Raw genomic sequence first — 23932 nt, 5'->3', positions numbered from 1 at the left:
TAAATATTCTCCTATGTCTAACTTTGGAAGAAGACTGAATGTATATGTATCATGGAAAATATACTACTTTCTGATGTATGTAATTTTGGGGAAGTATCAGTTGGGTGGTTTGGAGACACTAATGGATCTCTAAGGAAAACTGATGATGGTGTTTGAGGAAATTAATGTGAACTAAATAGAACTCTTGAAAGGTTGTGTCTTCCTTCTCTAGGAAGATCTTTTCTACTGCTTTTGCCAGAAGTTACCTGAAGGAGATTAATCTCCTTTCATAAATATCTGTGATTTTGAGTAGGTGTTGATTCTTAAGGTTCTTCTGCTATAACTCAAGAATTCATTAGCTTTTTTCATATAATCTTCCAGATCTATGTCACATTTTTCTTTATGTATTTTTCATGGTCATATATTTATGGACCATTGCTTTGTTTAGAACTTCTCTGAAGTATGGATCCTGATCAGTAGTCTAGAGGGGCTCAGGGCAGGCAGGTCTTTCTGTAAAGAGTAGAATCTAAAATAATTACAAACTCCTTTACACATTAGTATCAAGACGTTGCAAGCATAAATGATTTGAGTTTTCTCATTTTCAGATCCTGGCAATGAGGTTGGATGCCTCACCTTGCTGAAAAGAGACACTGGACCTAAATGGCGCAGCATGACTTTGTTCCTGCTTGGCTAAATTTCTCAACACCACAGGCAGTTAAGGTACTGTTCCATTCCTATAGTAACTATCCAAATAACAGTTTTTTTTCATCCCCAGCATGTCTGTGGCCTCTGTTTTACAGTCTAGGTGTTTTTTGTATATTCAGCTTTGCCTGAGGATTTCAAATATGTTTCTATAGACTAATTACTTTTGTTTTAATAGGATATAATTAGGCAGACCAAGTCAGTGTGTACCCTGTTACTGTTAAGTGTGTACCATTTTTTATTATAGGCTAAGCTTTTTTATCATTACATGGCACACTTAAGACTTTCTGTATTAGCTGTAGCACACTTTGGAAAACATACCTACTAACATATTACTGAGGGCAGAGGGGCAGAGGTAAAAGGAAAATGGTTTTTGGGGAAATGGACCTTTGGAATGAATGCATATTTATCTATAGTAGTAGATGAGGGGGAGGAAAATAGAAAGACAGGAATTGATTGCTACCTACTACCTGGATTCTAGAAATTCTATTTTAGTTAAATCCTAGAAATTCTATTTAGAGGCAGTAATTAATGATTTTAGGAGAAAATGTGTGTTACATTAAGAATAACGACAAATGGAACCACCAGTTCTTATAAAATAAAGTAGCCCTAGTTACAGTGCACAAAACAGCCTAAATTATTGATAAAGAAAACCTTTAGGAAGCTAGCAAAGTTAAAAATGCTTCCCATTTTGCCAACCAATAGAGGAGGGACAAAGTTGATAGGTAGTCTCAAAAAAATTGCCTACCTTCCCTATTTTTAAATGTCAATTTTGGGGAAGATGTTTCTCGTCTAGCTAGACCCTCAAGCTTGTGCTCTAAACTTCAGCTTGAATTGCCCTTGATTGACATGATCTGACCCAAGGCTTTGGGGTGATGGGCCTGAGGGATTAGGTATGGGATCCAGGAAAGCATTTAAAAGTATGCAAATCTTACATCTGCAAAGAATAAATCATAAAGCACAGTGGACTAAGTAAAAAGAGAGAGAGAGAAAATATAATTTCAATATTTTGAATAAAGCTACAGTAAGCAAAGTTGTATGGTATTGACATAAGGATAGGCATATAAAGCAGTGGAATAGAATAGAGAATTCAAAAATAGTCCTATACATATACTGTAGTCAGTTTGTTTTTTACTAAAGTGCCAAGGTAACTTAATGCAGAAGTGACAGTCTCTTTTAACAAATGGTTCTAGAGCTGGATGTATATGTGGGGGCGGGGCAGGGGTGAGAACTTCAATCTTTACTTCATATCATACACAGACATTAACTCAGAGTGGATCATAACCTAAATTAAAAATTAAAAACCAGCCCAGCAAGCATGACTCAGCAGTTGAGCATCAATTTATGATCCGGGAGACCACAGTTTGATTCATGTCAGAGCACACGCCCAGGTTGCAGGCTTGACCCCCCGTAGGGGGCATGCAGGAGGAAGCCAGTCAATGACTCTCTCTCATCATTGTTTCTATCTCTTTCCCTCTCCCTCCCTCTGAAATCAATAAAGACTTTTTTTTTTTTTTTAAGGTTAAAAACTGTACAACTTTTAGAAAAAGAATAAGAGAAAAATCTTTGTAACTCATTACAATGGCTAAAATAAAAGACTAGCAACACCAAGTATTGGTGAAAATATTAGTAAAATAGATGTAGCCCTAACTGGTTTGGCTCACTGGTTGGAGCGTCAGACCGCGGACTGAAGGATCTCAGGTTCGATTCTGGTCAAGGGCACGTACCTAGGTTGCAGGCTCGATCCCCGGCCCCGGTCGGGGCACGTGCGGGAGGCAACCAATTGACACCCCCCCCCTTTTTCTCTCTCTTTCTCTCATTCACTCTCTGAAAAGCAATGAAAAAAATATCCTTGGGTGAGGATTGCAAAAATAAATAAAGTAGATGTAAAAAAGTCTGTGCCCCAACCTATAATTTTTCTGTAAGCCCTTGTCAAATATACATATACTTCAAATGGCTTTTATTTTTAAAAGTATATCTTTATTGATTTCAGAGAGAAAAGGAGAGGGAGAGAGAGAGAGAGAGAGAGAGAAACATCAATAATGAGAGAGTCACTGATCGGCTGCCTCCTGCACGCCCCCCCCCCCGGGGATCGAGCCCAAAACCCAGGCATGTGCTCTGACTGGGGATTGAACCTCGATCGCCTGGATCCTAGGTTGACGCTCAACCGCTGAGCCACGCCTGGCTGGGCTCAAGTGGCTTTTTAGACTTTGGTCTCTGTCATTTGAGATTAAAGAATGTCATAGAATAAAATTATTTGGAATAAGAAGGGACATTAGAATTCATTTATAAAACTTTTGTAAACTGCTTTCTTTTTTGCGTAACCTCAAAGACTTATTCTTCCTGACCTCTTTCCTCATGTAAATGAGTAAAATGAGGATGATGCAAAATTATAGTATTGTTAAAAGTATTAAGTAATGTTTGAAAATAAGTGTTTTATAAAACTATAAAACTTTGTGTAGCTGTTAATGGCCTAAGAAGGTGGTCATTAAACCACTGATTTCCAATTCTGAAATAATTTACAGAAATAATAAGCTGTTCAGAATTTTTTTAAGAAAACATCTTCATTTTCCTTTCCTATTGCAAGATTAACTTAATTTTTTTTTTTTAAGTGTAAAGTTTTGCGATTTATTCTTTCCTGCAGGGCTTTTTGTAAATAATTGAAGTAGCTGCCTTTTCTTCCCTTTTGGGATAATGTGAATGAGTTAATGATTGAATATGTAACCTAGGACTTCTCTTATCTCAGAGGCCTGTGGTATGCTTATTATGGCCCATATGCTCATAATAGCAGTTTCTATCACTATTATTTCTTGTTTTCTAAAAGCCTGCTGCAAAACCTAAGAAAGAGGTATCTACTTACCTGTTTTCTTCTCTATACTTTATCATCTTAGTCACCTACAGCCACCTTTGAAAAACACGGAGAGCACCTACCCCGAGGAGATGGTAGATTTGGAGTAAGCCGTCGTCGACATAATTCCTCTGATGGCTTTTTTAACAATGGACCTCTTCGAACTACAGGAGGTGAACCAGGACCGACTTCCATGATTATATTTAAGCTACTCATTTAGGGCAAGCCCAGCATGGGGGTGCATGTCCAGAATCTTGAAATGATCTTTCATAAGCAGAGTTCTCAGATCCTGCAGTAGTCATTACTCAACTATATTGGCTTTCTAAGTCTAACGTTATGTTCTCATGAGTCATTTATTCCGTGGAAGAACTCATGTAGAAATTATATTGAAAGAAAAAGATATATTTTGTGATTTCTTTTCTGTGGACTTAAATTTTTTATTTAAAAGTTCCCCTTAAGGGCTTTTGGTAATACCATAAATCAGATCAGGAAGCATCTGGACCAATTATTTCCGAATTTCCAGGAAGCAAACAATCTAATGTGTTACTTTTCTTACTATTCTAGATTCCTGGCACCAGCCCTCCCTGTTTCGCCACGATTCTGTGGACTCTGGTGTCTCTAAGGGAGCTTATGCTGGAATCACAGGGAACCTATCTGGTTGGCATGGCTCTTCCCGAGGTCATGATGGCATGAGCCAGCGTAGTGGGGGTGGCACAGGAAACCATCGCCACTGGAATGGCAGCTTTCACTCCCGGAAAGGCTGTGCCTTTCAGGAAAAGCCACCTACAGAGATTAGGGAAGAAAAGAAAGAAGACAAGGTGGAAAAGTTACAGTTTGAAGAGGAAGACTTTGTAAGTATGATGGTTTAGTTGTGTAGTTAAACAAATAATGTCTTAAGTATACCCTGTTAGTAATGAGAACATTTCAGAAATTACTAAAAATTGAGTCCCTAAGTTTAGATTTTTGTTTTTAGAGAGGAGTTTGATTAGCATGAAGATGGTAACAAAAATCTTGTGTAACTTTGAGCAGATCTTTGCTTTGATCTTTATGCCTTTGGAACTTAAAAAAAAAATCCTTAATTTCTTTTAAGTTTTGTAAGGTACAGTATTCAAATATATAATTATGTGAAAATGTAGTCTTTCATGTTAAGTTGTCTTTCTTCAACTCTCAGAGGTTTTTTTCTCTTACATTTTTGCCCTTCTATAAAATAGTAGTTGTAATGAATAAACATGCAGTCAGTAGTACTCTAGCTATTGCCAGCGTATTCAGTAAAACTTGATGCTGTTGTGTGTGGACTTACATGCCTTTTTGGGTTCTAAACAAATCCAGGAAAGACCAGTGGGAATGATGAAAAAACAAAATCTCTATTGGTCATCACATTTTGAGAACTTAGTGAAGTCCTCATTAAACTTACCAATCAAAAAAGTTTAATTGTATTATTATTATTACAAAATGAGTTTCTTTTTGTAGTTTTATTCCATATAATTAAATGAACCCACTGTAATTATAATTTATATCCGACATGAATATTTATCTAAAGTTCATCTTATTCTATGACCACAACCAGCTGAGCATATAGAAAACAAGTTTATTTTGAGCTCTTTAATAGTTTTGTTTCTTACTTGCTTTGGTAAAAAAAAGAGATTGTAAAAGACAAGTAGTGTGAGGTAAAGTGAAAGTTACGTAGAGTACCTTCTACACTAGGTATTATACAAATGATTGGCATAGTTTGATAAAAAGGTCCTGATATCAGTTTTGTGGTATTCCAAGTGGGAGATGAATTGACATCAGAAAGAAAAATGTTAAGGTAGCATCTATCGTTAGCTGCTAGGTGATTTAAAGGCAAGTTTGCTGTCAAGTCTGAACAAGGCCAGTAAGGGCAAATTTATTTTGCATTTATGTTTTTATGAAATATTCTAAGTGCACATAAAGTATGAAGAAAACAGTCAAATTAGCATATCACCTGACTTTGTGAAATACTAACATTTTGCCAAATATGCTCTAGACCATTATTTTACAAAAGAAGTAAAATATTACAACTTTCTATCTGGCCATAGCCATCAGGGGGACTTAAAAGGCTCAGTTAAATGAATTCTAGAAAACATGGAACAGACTCATAAAACCTCTTAAGACCTAAATTCCTTTCCACTCAAAAATTGTAAACCATCTGTTTTGTGTAGAGGTTGTTCCCCTATAGGTTAAACTAAAAAAAGAGAGAGGTAAAATATTACACATACTGTTAAAGCTTTCCTAATCTGTTCTCCTTAGGAGAGGTAATCACCATCTTGATTTTCAGTGTTTTATCATCCTCATGCATCTTTTTTTTTTTTTTTAATATGTTTTATTGATTTCAGGAAGAGGGAGAGAGAGAGAGAAACATCAGTGATGAGAGAGAATCATCGATTAGCTGCCTCCTGCATGCCCCCTACTGGGGATCAAGCCCGAACCCTGTCACCTCTTGGTTCATAGGTCAACACTCAACCACTGGGCAACACCAGCTGGTCTTCTCATGCATGTTTTTTATAAACTTTTACTATATGTGTATATCCATAAACACTATGATATCATTTTGCCTGATTTTGATCTTTATATGATTAGTATTGTATTCTTTTATTTGCTTTGAGGTTTTTAATTGTTTTGAGGTTTATGTGTATTAATACATATGGCTCTAGATCAGTGGTTTTTAATCAAATGCAAGTCCCTACCCCCCACCCCCACTCCCCAATCTTCTCCTGGAGCAATTATCTATAGAAAAATTTTGGATGTCCCACCTTGGAATAGTGGTATTGGCATCTAGAATGTAGAGATCAAAGATGTTCCTTAATATCCTATAATGCATAGGACATCCCCATAACAAAGAATTAATTGACCAGCCCAAAATGTCAGTAGTACCATGGTTGAGAAATCCTGCTCTATGTCTTTTTCACTGCTCTATAATAAATATTCTGTTGTGTGACTATAATAGATTTATTTATCCATTTCCTGTTGACAGACATTTAGGGTATAAAAGATCTTGTTTTACAGGATAAATGTAAAGGATTGGGACTGAGGTAACTGAGGAAGGAAGAGTCAAAAATAAGATTTTTTCCCAAAGTAAGATGATGCATAATTAGTAATTAATTTGAAAAGGAAAAATAGGAAGAGCAGAATTGGAAGGAGAAGATAAAACGGCCTGAGTGAGATCTAAAGACAGGCAACTGGAAATAGAATAATAATTGAGGTTTATGGATGGGGAGAATCACCCAAGGAGAAGAATACATAGAGAGAGGAGTTCTACAGCAAAACTTGTGGAATAGCAGTAAGGGGGAACTGAGACATAATTGGTTGAAGGGGGTATATTAAGAAAGAGTAGTGCCCTAGCTTGTTTGGTACAGTGGTTAGAGCGTCAGCTTGTGGACTGAAGGATCACAGGTTTGATTCCAGCCAAGGGCACGTACCTCTTGGTTGCAGTCTCCGTCCCTGCACCGCATGTGGGAGGCAGCCAGTTGATGCATCTCTGGCATCAATGTTTCTCTGTCTCTCCCCCCCCTTCCACTCTCTCTGAAAAGCAATGGAAAAAATATCCTCATGTGAGGATTTAAAAAACAACATGGACACACAAAAAAAGAATAGTCAAAAGTAACAAATTAAAGGTCTTTGGGATCTAATTGTAGAAAGTTATTTTGTTTCAAAACACTGTTAGTTGCCTGGCCAGCATGGTTCAGTGGTTGAGCATTAACCTGTATGGTTCAGGAGATTGCTGTTGGATTCTGGGTCAGGGCACATGGTTGGGTTGCAGGCTCTATTCTCAGTAGGGGGTGTGCAGGAGCAGTCACTCAGTTACTCTCACATCATTGATGTTTCTATCTCTCCCTCTCCCCGAAATCAATAAAGACATATTTTTTTAAAAAATAGTAACAGTATTAGTTTTTATCCCTGGCCGGGTAGCTGGGTTGGTTAGAGTGCCAATGTTGCAGGTTCGATCCCTGGTGAGGGCACATACAAGAATTAGCCAACATAAATAAGTGGAATAAGCCCTGGCTGGTATGGCTCAATGGTTAGCATGGGCCTGCACACCAGAGGATGACGGTTTCAATTCCAGTGAAGTTCATGTACCTGGGTTGCAGGTTCGATCCCTGTCCATGGTCAGGGTGCAAATTGGAGGCAACCAATCGATGTTTCTCTCTCACATCAGTATTTCTCTCCCCTCCCCTTCCATTCTCTAAAATTCAATGGAAAAAATACCTGCCCGGCCGGGCGTGGCTCAGTGGTTGAGCGTCGACCTAGGATCCAGGTGACCTGGGTTCGATTCCCGGTCAGGGCACACACATGCCCAGTTTGCGGGCTCCATCCCCAGTTGGGGGCGTGCAGGAGGCAGCCAATCAATGACTCTCTCATCATTGATGTTTCTATCTCTCTCTCTCCCTCTCCTTTCCTCTCTCTGAAATCAATAAAGATATATTTTTTTAAAAAAATGGAACAGCCAATTTTTCTCTTTCTTGCTGTAAAATCAATAATTTTTTTTTAAATGAGCAAGATTTGAATGGCTATTCACAAAGGAAGAGAAATAAATGGCGTGGTAATTGGTTCTATTGTCACATGGCAGGACTTCCTGGAACAGTTTTCACTCCTGGTGGCTGTGATGTTCCAACATGTGCTAAGCCTTGCTCCAGCCCTGTGCATTTGTTTAGTTGAGGTGACTGGTGAATGCATGCATTTACTAGACCTATTCAGTATAAACTTAAAATTACAGTAATACACATAGAAAACTTTTCTGTGAAATTTTTAACATGCACATTCCAAAAGCCTACTTTTATATAACAGACTTTTGTCTTTAATGGACACCCCCTTGCCCAAATTAGTCTGTTATATCACTGTTTTACTGTACTAAAATTGAGGTTTTTAGAAAAGATTCTACCAAAAAACTAGCCTATACTCTTAAAAATGTTAAGGTTTTGAAAAAAGTTTCAAATTATAAAGAAAACCAAAGAGAACAACTAAAGGCAACAAGTGGACCTAGATTAGATATTGGATGGGGAGAAAAACTTTGTGTTGCTAAAGAGACATCAGTGTTATGGTTTAAGTAAGGGTTTTGGATTAAATAATAGTATTTACTGTTAACGTGATTTTTACAGTTATACTGTGATTATGTAAGAGAGTGTTCTTTTAAGGAAATACATAGTATAAAGCATTTGAGGGTGAATGACATCAAGTCCTTCAACCTGGAAATGGTGTGGTAAAAACTATAGCTGCAGCAAATGAATGGTGGAGCAAATGTTGCAAAGTGTTGACATCACTGGTGAGAGCAAAGAGCAGGTCGTCAACTCTCCTTTTGTGGTGCAAGTGCAAAAGCAGGGCTTCAAGGTAGCATATTAGATGGAGCCCATTGATGAATACTATACAGCAGCTCAAGAAGTTTGATGGGAAAGGCTTTGTCTCAATTACCAAGGAAGGCCTGGCGCTGCCTGAGGATAAAGAGGGGGAAAAGAAAATGGAAGAGAGCAAGGCCAAATTTGAGAACCACTACAAATTCATGAAAGAAATCTTGGATAAGAAGGTTGAGAAGGTGATGGTCTCCAGCAGGCTTATGTTTTCACCCTGCTGCATTGTTACTAGCACCTACTGCTGGACAGCCAACATGAAGCATATCATGAAAGCCCAGGCACTTTGGGACAACTCTCCAATGGGCTAAAAAGCACCTGAAGATCAACCTCAACCACCCCATTGTAGAGACTCTGTGGCATACGGCAGAGGCAGCTAAGAATGACAAGGTTGTCAAGGACCTTGTGCTGTGCTGCTCTTCTGGCTTCTCACATCAGGATCCCCAGACCCACTCCAACCACATTTACTGCATGATCAAGCTAGACCTAGGTACTGGTGAAGATGAAGTGACAGAAGAACCCAGTGCTGCTGTTCCTGATGAGAGCCCCCCTCCCCCATTAAGGTTGATGAGGATGCCTCTCGCATAGAAGGAATCGATTAGAAGTGTCTACCTGCAGACCTGTGCCCTCTGTATTAGTGTATCCATGGCTCCCCCAGCCCACCTGGTTTCCTGTGCTGTCTAGTGTTTTTTTCTCTCCTGTCTTTCTGCCTAAATCAGAATACAACAGCCTCCAGCCTTCCCTTCCTACATTTGACATCAGGTTTGGATTGCGGGGGGGGGGGGGGGGGGGGGGGGGGGGGGGCGCGGCTATTCTGTTCTACAAAATAAAGAAGATGCAGTTTTATACAAAAATAATATAAAGAATTATTAACTATAACAGGATGGTGTAATGAGTGATTCGCTAGTAAGAGATAAAGAGAATACTAAAGAATATAGAAATAGCAGATATAAGGAGCAGCCATTAACCCTAGGGCTAAGATGAGCACCAAGGAAGAATTCCCCATTCCCCCATCACCACTCAAGGATTGAGAGCCAGACCGTGTAAAGGGCTTCGCTGTGGCTTGCTGAATGGCTGCACAATTGCTGGGTTGCTTCGCTACGGAACATGCTGGAAATCTGCCTTCTAGAGTACCTCATAATGCTGTGCGTGGGAGATGCTTCCCTGCTACAAAATCATTCAAGTCAGAGTGACCTCCAGGTTCATGTGTTGATGCTTGCTTCTACTTCAGAACCTGGCTTAGTAGGAACTGGGTGCTACAGGAGCCTACTGAGTAAGTGCACTGCAAGAAGCAGCAAAATTCTCCATTGTTCTCTACTGATTTTTTTTTTTAAGTAACCTGTAGATTAATAGATATTTTTTGGAGACAAAACTATAGTTTTGAGAGATACACAAAAGCAAAGAGGTGATCACTATAAGTCAGGGGGGAGAGATTTTCTTTTTTTCTTTTTTTTTTTTTAATGAGGCTTATAAAGTATTTACAAGAACGTTTGCCTATTGGTTTTATGCAGGTTTCTGTGTCATATTTTTAAAAATCAGTGAAAAGAGATCAAAGCTATCACATAAATAGGGGCAGTAATTCTGAAAACTCTAGATAGAATGCGACTAAGAACAACACAGGTGTCTGGGCAAAGGTGTAATGGCCACCATAACAAGAAAGGTATCTTAAGACAGTCATCAAAACAGGCAACTCCATAGAATTTATTTTAGGATCACTTGCTTAATGGAAGATTGGGTTGAAGACCTAGCAACTCTGTGCAGATTATTCTCCACTACAGTCTCCTGTTCCTGTTCTTTTTTATTAGTATAACCCAGGTACTGATAATCGACAAGACAAAGGGACAGAAATGCAGCAGCGCCAGGCGCTATACCTCCTGGTGGTCTTGTGATAGATGGTTGTTTATAATTGATACTATCACCAGTTTGATATTCATCTCAGTTGTTATGCCATTTTGGCTGTTACTAACAAAAATATTTATGGTTTCATTTTAAGGAACACATAATTATCAATTGGAAGGCTTTGATATGCTTGCTAAGGACAGGTTGGTCAAAGGTCACAGCATGAAACAAAAAGTCAAATAAAATTGGGACACAGATGGAATTTATTTTGTTCACACCTACATCTATGAACTAGAGCTATTAAAACAAAATAAGAAAACGGCTTTTATTCATGAGGGATGGGACACCTGCCCACACTGTTCCGTCCAGAAGAGTATTTTTATCCGTCCGTCATTCTATCACTGATGTGTACATTTATATAGTGAGTTGGTATTTGTATCTGTGCTTGTTCTATGCTGGTTGTTCTCACCTTGATAAGCAGAAAATATAAACTGCTAGGGCCCTACCCCTGGAGATTTTGATTCAGAAGCTCTGTAGTGGAATCGGCATCTTTCTGTTTGTTTAATGTTCCATGGTCAATTGTGCTGAAAAGCCATTTCTTACTCCATTACCATATTTTTTAAGTTTGGGCTTAGACACCAGTGTCATTCTTACATTCCCTATACAGTTAGCTTTTAAGTCCAGTCTCTTGCTCTTAACACTTCTCTATCCTTTTCCTCATACCTTTCTTTACCTTTGCCTTGATTACTCTCCTGAACTATGGAATTTGTCTCCTAATGGTCTCTTAGTTGATGTTTAAAGCCCTCAAATACATCTTGCAACCTGCTACCAGACCATTGTAAACTAATGATTAGATCATGTGATTAACTCTATTTATGAAAGATGGGTCTTCATTACCTATAGAATAAAAGTCAGTCTCCTAGAAATACTCCACAGTCCTGCTCCTACTTTGCCAAACATCTCTTTCCCCACAAAAGGATTCCCTCCTTCCCTAGCACTAATCATGTTGAACTATTTGCAGATTACAGAATATTCTATTCCTTTTCCATGCTTTCCTGTCTTGGTGTTCATTGAGTGTTCTGGTCTTGGAATTGCCCATATTCCAACTTTGGAATTCGTCTTTAAGGACTCTTAGTCATCTCTGATGAAACCTTTTCTAATAGCACTTGTCTTTCAAGTGCAATTGACTATTCTTAGTACTCCTTCACTAATATGGATATTTTTCATAGACCCTATAACCTTTTATTGTACTTACTTGTCTCAAGTTTATCTTTGTAGTGAAACTGACCCTTGTGGGGACAAGAACTCTTTCATTGGCTTACTTTGTATTTCTAGCAATGTCCGTGGCACGTGGTTTATTTCTGTCCTAAAGCAATCTTAGAAATACTATGAATACTACACATTTTACTGACAGATTGTCCTCCTGAAATCTGAGAAAAGTGATTCACATTCTTATTTATTCAGCTTTCTGTGCCTCCTTATTTGGCATACATGTCCTGTAGAAAGATTAAAAACTTGCACATTTAGTCTGTTTGGTTTTTCTTTTTTTAAATTTTTAAAGGAAACGAAACCCAAGAGAGCTTAAAATTAATGTAAGACCTATTTATTTTACATTTCAACATCTCTTATCTGTTTGTTATTTCTGAATACAGCATTAAGTAAGTGCTGCTGATATTATTTGATAGGTTCCATGGTGGTGCTACTTTGCAAAAGGTACCGAAATGACTAGCTTTCTGTATCAACCGTTAATATCCCTTTTTTCCTAGCCTTCTTTGAATCCAGAAGCTGGCAAACAGAATCAGCCATGCAGACCTATTGGGACCCCTTCTGGAGTGTGGGGTAGGTAGATTTTGCCATTTTAAAGGCACAACTTTAAATTTTTCATAGGGAGAAGGCGAAAGTTCTTTATCTCTCTTTTTTTGTTTCATCTAGTTTCTCATCTCATCCATTTGCACATAGTAACTAACACCTATTGACTCTTACTCTGCCCCCCAAAATACCATTGAAATGTAATAGTAGTGGAGTCAATACAGATTATTGAGAGCTTGTAGAGCACTGAAATTGGAAGCAGATTTTAAGCAAAGGGAGAATATAAAGCTTATAAGAAGTAATTTTTAATTAACATTGGTAATTTCCCTATAACAATTAAATTGAATTTTATATGTTATCAGTGTTTCCTACATAATTGGTAGGTATATATAACAGTGTATTCTAAGCATTCTTCATATTTCTAAATAGTTTTCTAAAGTGTTATTAGGCTGTATAATACCAGATCCTATAGATTGTTTTATTCAACCAGGTTCCAATTGCTTAGTTTTGGGGGGGAGGGGGATTGGCAATTATAAATGATGCTTGTTATATAGGGCAAGGAGAAAATCTATAAATATACACGTTTATACATATGTGTGTGTGTGTTTGTGTGTATATATATAAATACATACACACATATATGGGAATAACTAGCCTTATAAAAGAATTAACAGACAAATCAGTGTATTTCAAACCAAACCTGATCTGTGGCATTGGAATCTTCGGCATTTACAAATTGGACTCTCCTAGTCCCTACATTAGACATATTCAGTAGCCAGGCATATTATTGGGAAGGCTTTATCTAAATGCTGGGTTTGTATCTTGAGTTTTAGGATTAAGTATGATTGCTGTACCATTTCTCCTTTGTTGACGATATATAGCTTTGCTCCAGTTTGCCTCATCAGAAGGTCCCATGGCAGTTTCCCCAGTTTTCTCATATCCATTCCCATGCTGACAGGAGCTACCACCCTTGGATATATTCTTGTTTGGTCTGTGCCTAAGTGACACACCTTACACTAGAAATGTTATGCCCCTGAAATACTACTATCTTTGGACTTTGTGGTTGATTTCTGAATTTAGAATCAGGTGCTTAATATGCTGTCTTTTTTCTATGGTTCCCAGGTAGTGTCACTTTTGGGAGTATCTGTTAAGTGCACACTAGGAAATGTTTGTCCCTCAGTCTCAATTGTCAACGGTTTGTTGAAAGTGAGGCCTTCATACAAACTGTGCTTCCTGTTAACTGATATTTTTGCATTCTTTTGTTTCTCCACTATTGTATTTCACAGAAAACCCACCTGGTGCCAAACAAACCTCCAAAATGCTAGTTATCAAAAAAGTTTCCAAAGAAGATCCTGCTGCTGCCTTCTCTGCTGCATTCACCTCACCAGGATCTCACCATGCAAATGGGAACAAATTGTCCAACATGGTTCCAAGTGTCTATAAGAACCTGGTTCCTAAGCCTGCACCACCTCCTTCCAAGGTATGATTTGGAATCCATATAAGAACTTTATAGAGCAGAGGTTTGGGAATAAATCAGAAAAAAATAGTAAATTTATATTTTTCTGTTGAATCATTCAGCACATATTCAGAACTTGTTATGTGTTCTATTCTGTCTCCAAAGTCTCTTACTGCTGCCAACTGGATTTTTGGTAGGCCTCTCATTCATTAACTTCATCTCATAAACCTGCTTGTTCTGATTCGCTGTTTCCATTAATAGCACTAACATCCATCTGATCATTTAGCTGCATATTTTGACTGCTTCTTTCCTGTATTTCCTCGTCTTTCTATTTATCTTCCACAGAACTGCCTGAATGGTCATCCTTGAATATGTCATGTCCTTTTCCTAAATCCCTTCAGTGTTTCCAAGCCCATCTATATGGTAGGGGTTGGTAAACTTTTCTGTAAAGGATCAGATAAATATTTTTAGGCTTTGTGGGTCACATATGACATGTGGTCTTTGTTTGGCCCATGGATCATTGTTTGCCAACCCGTGATCTTATAAAGCAGTGTCCAAACTCTATAGCCTAAGCCAAATCCATCTTTTACGTTTTACTACCCCTACTTTCTCTTACCTGGGAAATTATTCATTCTTCAAGTTCATGCCATATTCTGTGAATCCTTTTCTCTCACATATATCTAAAGATCTCATTAATTGCTATACTTCTATGATAGAATACCACTTTGTCGCTTATCACACTTCATTGCTGCTTTTTTATTTCTTCAATTGGTTGTAATCTCCTTAAAGGCAGGTCTCACATCCTTTTCATATGTATATCCTAGCATTCTCATGAAAGCACATGGTAATTGCTTGAATGAATTCCAGCCTCTGTAAGGAAACAGAATTTACTGTGTGCAAGCACAGTGTTTGGCACTAATGAGAAACACAAAGAAGGATAACTAACATTTGGTCATGACCCTCCATGAGCTGGGAGTCTAATTGGATTACCAAGATAATGATATGAAAGGTCATGTGATTGTATATGAAATAAAATAATGACAAATTCTAATAACAAATCCTAAAGAGATTTGGAATAACTATATTGAACACTATTTATTTATGTAATTCAGAGGAGCAGGAGCAGTTCTGACTATGACCATCAAGGGAAATTTTACTGAAAAACTGTAATTTAACTGATCTTTGAAGGATAGTCCAGCTTTGAATGGGCAGAAGAATCTGTAGAATAATACAAACTGTAAGAGAACAGGTGGTTAAATAAAAGTTCTGAAACGAGCACTGGCTGGTTTTGCTCAGTGGTTAGAGTCAGCCTGCAGACTAAAGGGTCCCGGGTTTGATTCCGGCCAAGGGCACATACCTCAGTTGCAGGCTTGATTGCCAGCCCTAGTTGGGGTGCATGCAGGAGGCAACCAGTTGATGTGTCTTTCTCACATCGATGTTTCTCTTTCTCTCCCTTCCACACACTCTGAAAGGCAATGGAAAAAATATCGTCAGGTTAGGATTAAAAATAAATAAAAATTTGAAAGTTCTGAAACCGGAAAACACTAGGCATATTTGAGGGCTAATGAATGAATCCATTTAATTACTCCTGGTAGCGTTGGAGAAATATCAGGACTGAGGGTCGTTATGTTAGTGATAATAAAGCTTTCAGGGTAGATAAGATCTCTAAGAGAAAAGAAGTGTAAAGAATGGGAAAATAAGACTTGGGGAAAATATTTAATATTTCATAAATATTAGGAAAATAACAGCATAGTCTATTGTAATTCAGACAGAAAAACTATACTGTCAAAGAAATCTGGTTGGGTGAGTTTAAGAGCAGCCAGGGCCTGGCCGAGTGTGGCTCAGCGGTTGAGCGTCGACCTAGGATCCAGGAGATCGAGGTTCAATCCCCAGTCGCAGTATGCAGAAGGCTATCAGTGACTCTCTCATCATTGATATTTCTCTCTTCTCTCTCTCCCCCCCCCATCCCTTCCTCTCTCTGAAGTCAATAAAGTTTTGTTTTTATTTTTTTTAAACATGGCCAGGGGCCCTGGTTAGGACTTGTGTGGGAGGCAACCAATTGATACGTCTCTCTCGTATCTATGTCTGTCTGTCTCTCCCCTCTATCCCTCCTCCCTCTCCTCTACTCTCTCTAAAAAATAAAATTAAAAAAATAGCAGGCAGGGGTTTTCAACACTTGTCAATTACTGGTGAGAGGTTGAGGAAAAGAACTGGGAAGAAAAATTATTTTGTTTTAAATATATCTTTATTGATTTCAGAGATAGGAAGGGAGAGAGAGAGGGAGAAACATCAGTGATGAGAGTCGTCATTGATCGGCTTCCTCCTGCACGCTCCCGACTGGGGATCAAGCCCGCAACCCACGCATGTGCCCTGACCAGGAATCGAACTTCAATCTCCTGTATCCTAGGTCAATGCTCAACCGCTGAGCCACGCCTGGCCAGGCTGAAAAAATATTTTTTACCTTAGCAGTTTGAAAGTTTTTTGTAATCTTTGAGTTGAGGTTTTAGGAAAGTAGTGCAGGTCTGGAAGAACAATTCAGGAGACTCTGGAATTATGTAGGTTGAAGTGGTGATAGTGGTACCTTTGAGACTTAACAGTAAAAGGAAATAGAATATAGGTGGTGATGAGGTTAAGTGAAAGGATGCAGAAAATCGTTAGGAAGCCCCTTGAGAAACCTTGAAATATACTTGAAAGAGGTCATTAATGGATTAAGGCCCAAGAAGAAATAACAGGAATAAAACTAACAAGCAGAATTATATTTGAAAAGGGTTTAGGATACTTGTACCTCTGATGCGTAATGGAAAGAATGTGAATTCAAGTCAAGAAAACAACTACTATAAAGAAACAGTATAGCATAGAAATTAATAGCAGGCTTTGGAATAGACAGATTCCACTTTGCACCTTCTTTGTGATAGGACCTTGGACAAGTTTCTTAAGTTCTAAGTTTCCATTTCATCATCTATAAAGTGGAGGTAATAGTACCAGTCTTTTAAGGGTTCTTTGAAGCATAATGAGAAAATTCAGTGAAGTCCTTAAAATTAGCATAGAGTAAGTACTAGTAAATGGCAGCTATTACTGTCGAGATGGCACCTTAAGTTTGTTCCATTCTTTTAAGAGTTTAGGAAGAGTTTTCATAGGTGTTACTTCATTTGAAATGTCTACAAGCATTCTGTTATACAATAGGAGAGTGTAAAAATGAGTAAAACAATTTTATGTCCTCAAAAATCTTTAGGGGGTAGTGCTCACTTTGACAGCACATAGACTAAAATTGAAATGATAGAAGATTAGCATGGCCCCTGCGCCTGGATGACACGTAGATTGGTGAAGCATTCCATATTTTTGTGTTTAAAATGTTAAAAAAAAAATCTTTAGAAGGTAAAGAAGTGGCAAGAATAAAAGAGAGCTTAGGATAAGTTTAGTCCTGTTGTGTAGGACTAAGTTGAGGGTAGATTGAAAATAGGAAAACTAATGTAAAGGCTGCTGTTGTTGCCCTTGTAGAAGGTAATGGAGCCTGAACAGGGATGATAAAAGGCAAAGAAGGAAGGTGGTGATGCCACATAATGGGAAGCAGATTAGACAGAGGAGGAAAACAGAGGACACTAAGTATTCTTCCCTGGGAAACTAATGACTATGAACCATTTCACTGAGAAAGATCAGTTTCAGGAGAAGTTGATGAGAGTGGATCTGTGTACCTTGGATGTGAGATGTTAGCCCACTGGGGTGGGGAACCTTTTTTCTGCCAAAGGCCAGTTGGATATTTACCATTCTTGAGCCATACAAAACTATTAACTTTAAAATTAGCTATGAAAAAAACTCCTAGATTTACTGAATTTTGAGTCCCGCCTGCAGGTTGCTTTGTCAGGGCAGACCAAATGATTTCACTTCCTTCAGCTTCACTCCATTGACATACTTTGTCTTCCCTGTTCTCTTCAGACAGTGTAATTGACTGTATTCCAGCTACGCTGTCATGATAGTTGGGGCCAGGGCCAGAGTGACAGAATGTGCCCAGACCCCACAAGGCTGAGCAACAGAAGGGCCTCTGGACTAAACAGTTTCCACTCTCAACTGGAACTAGCCTCCTGCCATTGAAGTTCCTGGAAAGCAGCATTTTTCTGCTGTGCTTTTTTGAGGGGTATTAGGATTACATCAAGGTTAACAATATACCATAAAAGAAAACATTGGGGGTCATGTAAGTTTGGAAAATGCTGTATATTATATCTGTTTCTCAAACTCACATGTACAGTTAAATGCTTTGAGAAATAGTATAGTAAAGAAACCTGTTGAACTTTACCCTAGCATCTCCCAGGCTTATTGAACTAGAGTTCTCTTTTTTTTTTTTTTTTGAGAAATACCTATTAATATCCTGCGGATCTTTTGGTTCCCATCTGCCTTTTTATTTCAAGTGCCTAAGAGGTTGTATACTTCCCAAACATGTTGAAACAGGTAGCTCTGAGAACTCATGTTCCCACATAACATTTCAATCTTTGCCTTACGATCTTACAGGCTGAGATTCTGTCTGCATGCATGTTCTGACTGATCTGTTCTTTCTTCCCGTGTAGCCCAGTGCATGGAAAGCTAACAGAATGGAACACAAATCAGGATCCCTTTCCTCTAGCCGGGAGTCTGCTTTTACCAGTCCAATCTCTGTTACCAAACCAGTAGTACTGGCTGGTGGTGCAGTTTTAAGCTCTCCCAAAGAGGTGAGTTGAGGATAAAGCAGAGGCCTTTTCTGAAGTTGCCTTTTCCTGTTTACTTAACTGAGATACACAGTGTTATATGTACAGCTCTAACTCTATTTCCTTTGTATCTATGCTTAGCTCAGTGTCATTTGTTTACTGGTGATTCCTGTTAGCATGCAAAGATGGGCAGTAGCTAGGTGGGGTAGTTGCTCTGTGGTAGACCAGAGTCAGCCTATGTTATACTGACATTATGCTGGTATCTGTAGAAAAATCAAGGAGGTGCTATATAAGCCATCTGGTCTTAACTGTAAAAAATGAGCAAAGATAAAGTGTTTAAATGAAAAGGCAGCTTTTTTGTTTGGGGGGGCAGGTGTTTATTTGGGGGGTTAAAAAACAGAATGATAAATAGGCTACCAGATTCTGGGAATCAGTCCATGTAGAAGTGACCCAGAGAATCCCAGTTCTTGCTGTTTAATGTCAGGAACAATCTGTTTGTGGTATATGTGCAGAGTCCCTCCAGCACCACTCCTCCAATTGAGATCAGCTCCTCTCGTCTGACCAAGTTGACCCGCCGAACTACCGACAGGAAAAGCGAGTTCCTAAAGACTCTGAAGGATGACCGGAATGGAGACTTCTCAGAGAATAGAGACTGTGACAAACTAGAGGATGTAAGAGCAGAGGATTTTTCTGGGGCAACATAGGTGTTTCCCTATGTTATATGTGTGTTTTTGTTTTTTATTTTCCTTCTTAGGAGAAAGATGTGGCAAGTTTTTTAAATGTACAGAGAAGTATCTGTAGAAGTATTAGAGTGAGTTTAATCCTTTGTTCAACAGATTTCAAATTAGGGCTTATTTTAATGGTAGTTACCTTGGGACTCGGTATTCTTATTAAACTGAGAACCACTGCTTAAGTCTTGAATTGGTCAGTTCTGTAAGATGTTGGTAAATAATAGAAGCTTTTGTCAGTTAGGATTATGTTATATTGCATAGGTAAGAACATAGGTATTAGCTTCTGCCACAGTTGACATAACCTGTAATTAAGATATTTTTATTGATTTTTAGAAAGGGGAAGGGAGAGGGGGAGAGAAACATGGATGTGAGAGTGAAACATCGATCAGCTGCCTCCTGCACCCCCCCCGCCCCCCCATCAGGGATGCCCCCCGACCAGGGATCGGGCCCAAAACCCGAGCATGCACCCTGACTGGGAATCAAACCATCAACCCTTCAGTGCACAGGATGACACCTAACTGAGCCACACTGGCCAGGGCAAGTCCTCATTTTTAAATGGGGAAAACCTATGGATTGAAGTTGTCTTCTGGAAAGCAGTTCTCTATGTTCTGACTTTTTCATCGTGTAGATTGCTTTTCTTGCCCAAAAGGATTGTTATACCAAGTGTGTTCTTTTCCTTATTGCAGTTGGAGGACAACGGCACACCTGAACCAAAGGAAAATGGAGAGGAAGGCTGTCATCAGAATGGTCTCCCTCTTCCTGTAGAGGAAGAAGGGGAAGTCCTTTCACACTCTCTGGAAGCAGAGCACAGGTAAGTGAGGATCAGATCACAGAGCATCCTGTGTGTGGCCTGCAGGGAGCTGGACCATACTTAAGACAGCATTTCAAATTGAGTCCAACATACAGAGAGAAGTCCCACGAGCACCCTAACTTTTTCTCTCTGTATGCCCTCAGATTGGCCTGTTTCTCAATGGGCGTTCCTTTACAAATTCAACCAGCTTTTTAATTTTTTTTCTTAATTTTTTTTCCAATATGTTTTTATTGATCTCAGAGAGAGGAAGAGGGAAAGAGAGAAAAAAAAATCAATGATAAAATAGAGTCATTGATCGGCTGCCTTCTGCATGCCCCCTTCTGGGGTTCAGTCCTGCAACCCGGGCATGTGCCTTGACCAGGAATCAAATTGTGACCTCCTGGTTCATAGGTCGATTCCCAACCACTGAGCCACACAAGGCGGGCTCAACCAGCTTTTTCATACTTTTGTGTAGTTTAGTTTTAGACTGAGTTTGTGGCTCCAGTTGGTAAGAGGAGAGGGGAACCTGTTTCCTGGGACTATTATGCTGTCCCCTTGGACCCTCCTGGCTCAACTGAGCCATTACCTCAAGACCCCTTTAAGGGGCCTTGGGAGGCATGAAGCTCCCATGTCTAGAACTTGTTCTTTAAATGAGGGCCTTGAACACAGAGCAGCCAGCTGTCTGGGCAGCTAGATGGCACATGGGGTCTGCTGAGAATGATAGTACCTTCCTGAAAGGAGGCTCCTGTGCAGAGGAACTTTAGGGGTCACAAGGTTAGGAAGGAGACAGTAATGCCATGAAATTGAAAAAGAACTTCAGTACATGTGGAAATGTGCTAATTTGCTCACAAGAGTGAGATTTATTCCTCTTTGACTCTTTATGCTGCCTTATTTTCTGCTGTTTTTACTCTCTCTCTTCTGTAAGTCTTATGCTATAGAAAGAGCAACTGTGGAGATCCCCCATTTAATTACAAGCTCCTAAATAACGATAATTCAAGCTTATCCCTCTGGAGAGAAAGGAACTTAAGTTTCTTCTCTAAAATCCATGTGGGCACTATTGCCCCTGGGCAGGAAAGTTTTCTGTGGAAAATCGTGGGCTTCCCACTTATGCTTAAAGTTATGTTTTCTTGGCCTGACCTGCCTCCTCCAGGTTATTAAAAGCAATGGGATGGCAGGAGTATCCTGAAAATGACGAGAATTGCCTTCCCCTCACAGAGGACGAGCTTAAAGAGTTCCACATGAAGACTGAGCAGGTATGTCATAAGCCTTTCCTGGACACCAGTTAATGAGGAGGAGGAGTCAGGGCAGTCACTACCCTTAGGGAGCCCAGCTTAGTGTGAGAGAAGGACCTTGAAAACGAAAATAAAAGTTGCCACAGTCAAAATGTTGAAGAACATCTAAACCTGCCTAGGCAGTAGGGATCTCCAGTGTTGCGTACAAAAGCCAGGTCAGTCGTTAGCAGATTTCAGAAGGTAGTATGTTCTTTATCCTGGAAGCTTTCACCCCTTATCAGAACCACAAGACTGTATTCGAAAGTTATGGACTGAACCCTTGGTCCCTAGGGAAGCAGGCTCACCATCCTCTGCTTTTAGCCCTGTGGGTTTCCTCTGATGTTCTGGCCAGAGCCACAAAGCCAAATATGAATTTATTCAATAAATGCTTGGATTCTTGCTCTGAATAAAATACTGCCAGACCTTAGGGTTTACAGTGATGGACAAGACCAGTAGGGTCTCTACAAACTTCATGGAGCTTATGTCCTGGTGGTATATATATATAATGCATAAATAACAATTGTGTCCTATAAAATGAAAATACAGGCTAAAAGACTTCACTACTCAGAACTCTGTTTCCCTGTCATTGTTACCACCTGAGAACTTGTAGAAACAGGAAATCCCAAACCCTACCCCAGTCATTCTCATTCTGAAGCTGCACTTTAAACAGATCCTTAGATGATTCGTTTGCGCATTAAAGTGTGTGATAAGCACTGCAACAAGCAATCTTTGATCTCTTAGGAGGGTCTCCCTCTACATTCTGCCTAGAATTGAATTCAGGCCTGGTCTTTCCCAGGTTCCAAGGGCCAGTATCAATATTGATGTTTTATTTTTTGTTTTCTTTTTGTTTCCCTTGCTTACCACAGCTGAGAAGAAATGGCTTTGGAAAGAATGGCTTCTTGCAAAGCCGCAGTTCCAGTCTGTTCTCCCCTTGGAGAAGCACTTGCAAAGCAGAGTTTGAGGACTCAGACACGGAAACCAGTAGCAGTGAAACATCAGATGACGATGCCTGGAAGTAGGCATATAAATGTTCACAGTTAAATCTGACCCATAAACTCAGCTTGTGTGCTTAAGGAGTATACAAAAGAAATCTTTTCCTTTTCTTATGTTGTTGTTGAATATTTCATGCACAAGGGAAATAATCATATCCCAAAGAGAGAGCGATTGGCTTGTTTAGCTTTTGTTGTTGTTCTTTCCTGTTATCTGCTTAATAGAGAGAAATTTGTGTGGTGGGAAAGATTTTTAAAACACACACACAGTATATATAGGGCAATGCACAAGTGGGAGCTGGCAGTACAGAGAGGAGACACTGGTCTGCAGCTACAGCTTCCACCAGCCCTTGGGGCACTCACCCCTGTGCTCAAGCAATCATTGTCAATGACAAAGTGACTATTGAAGTTATAATTGTATTAAATTAATGCTAATAATTTGGATATTTTATTTTATTTTTGGCTGCTCGGGTAACTTTAGCCCTTAACCAAGCATATGTGGGGGTTTTTTTGTGTTTATTTTTTTTTTTCTTTTTTGGGTACAGCTGTAAAATATTTGGATATAGGAAATGTGTTATTCTTGCAGCCTTGATATTCAGGGTGGATTGTAAAATATAAATTTTTGTGAGATTTCAAAGATTAAGATTATTTTGATAACATTATTTACAGATTTAAAAGATGTGGTTATCACAAGCCTTGAGGGGGAAACTACTGCATAAAATAACTAACTTGGAATAAATATTTTGCATCAGTTTGGATTGTCTTGTGTAAAAAGTATATTTTCTTTAAAATTAGATGAGTGATTTCTTTTTTAGGGAAAATACTTCTGACAGTCTGAGGAACATCTGAATTCAGACACATCTGTTTCTCCTTTTAGCAGCTCCTTTTTTGATGCAGAAAAACCTGTGCAATAAATTACCAGTAATAAAATCAGAAACCCAAATTTATTTCCGGAAACTGTTGTTCACTGCCCATGTATTTACCAATGTATGTGTTTTAAAGGTCTGTGCCTCAATTTTCCTGCTAAATAAGAATATAGGGGAAAGGGTTTGAGCCAATGCTGGCTGGGTGACCAGTGGAGGAGGCCGGTTTTTTTATTCAACAAATACTCCCCAGGCTGTCATGTATACCAGGCATTGTGCAAGGCTCAGGGTGTTACAAAGAGTGCCTGGCCCAGCAGGGAAGAGAATACACAGTTATGTTAAAAATGAAACTTTACCGTGGGCAGGTAGCTCAGTTAGAGCATCGTCCCCATATGCTAAGGTTGTGGGTTCTATCCCCAGTCAGGACACAACATAGGAATCAACCAATGAGCGCTGGTCAGTGTGGCTTGGTTGGGCATTGTTCCACACACTGAAAGGTTGCTGGTTTGATTCCTGGTCAGGGCACATGCCTGGGTGGCGGCTTGATCTCCAGTAGGGGGTGTGCAGGAGGCAGCAGATTGTTTTGCTCTCACATCGATGATTCTCTCTCTCACCCCCT

General features: G+C 39.2%; 1 protein-coding gene and 1 non-coding gene across 5 annotated transcripts in view; both read left to right on the top strand.

Moving 5' to 3' along the window:
* GPBP1L1 (GC-rich promoter binding protein 1 like 1) overlaps nt 1-23407 on the top strand; it is a 37541-nt gene extending 14134 nt beyond the window's left edge. For 3 of the 4 annotated variants that reach the window (XM_087820400.1, XM_016199268.2, XM_016199267.2), the window contains 10 exons: nt 585-699; nt 3573-3702; nt 4094-4380; nt 12495-12567; nt 13824-14017; nt 18553-18693; nt 19182-19340; nt 20087-20211; nt 21341-21443; nt 22328-23407. In XM_087820400.1, coding sequence (XP_087676526.1) covers nt 640-699; nt 3573-3702; nt 4094-4380; nt 12495-12567; nt 13824-14017; nt 18553-18693; nt 19182-19340; nt 20087-20211; nt 21341-21443; nt 22328-22480 — 1425 coding nt within the window. In that variant the 5' untranslated portion in view covers nt 585-639 and the 3' untranslated portion in view covers nt 22481-23407. Of the gene's footprint in view, nt 1-51; nt 700-3572; nt 3703-4093; nt 4381-12494; nt 12568-13823; nt 14018-18552; nt 18694-19181; nt 19341-20086; nt 20212-21340; nt 21444-22327 lie in introns of those variants that run through there. The other variant, XM_016199269.2, reaches the window with a different exon arrangement.
* Nucleotides 17232-17334, top strand: LOC148092420 (U6 spliceosomal RNA). Its single transcript, XR_015715131.1, has one exon. It is a non-coding gene; the product is annotated as a U6 spliceosomal RNA (small nuclear RNA).
* Nucleotides 23408-23932: the final 525 nt, after the last annotated feature.

This window comes from Miniopterus natalensis, chromosome 9, assembly GCF_054644295.1.
Source record: "Miniopterus natalensis isolate mMinNat1 chromosome 9, mMinNat1.hap1, whole genome shotgun sequence".
NCBI lineage: Eukaryota > Metazoa > Chordata > Mammalia > Chiroptera > Miniopteridae > Miniopterus > Miniopterus natalensis.
Note: the sequence above shows the minus strand (reverse complement) of the source record. Positions and strands in the feature narration are given on the sequence as shown.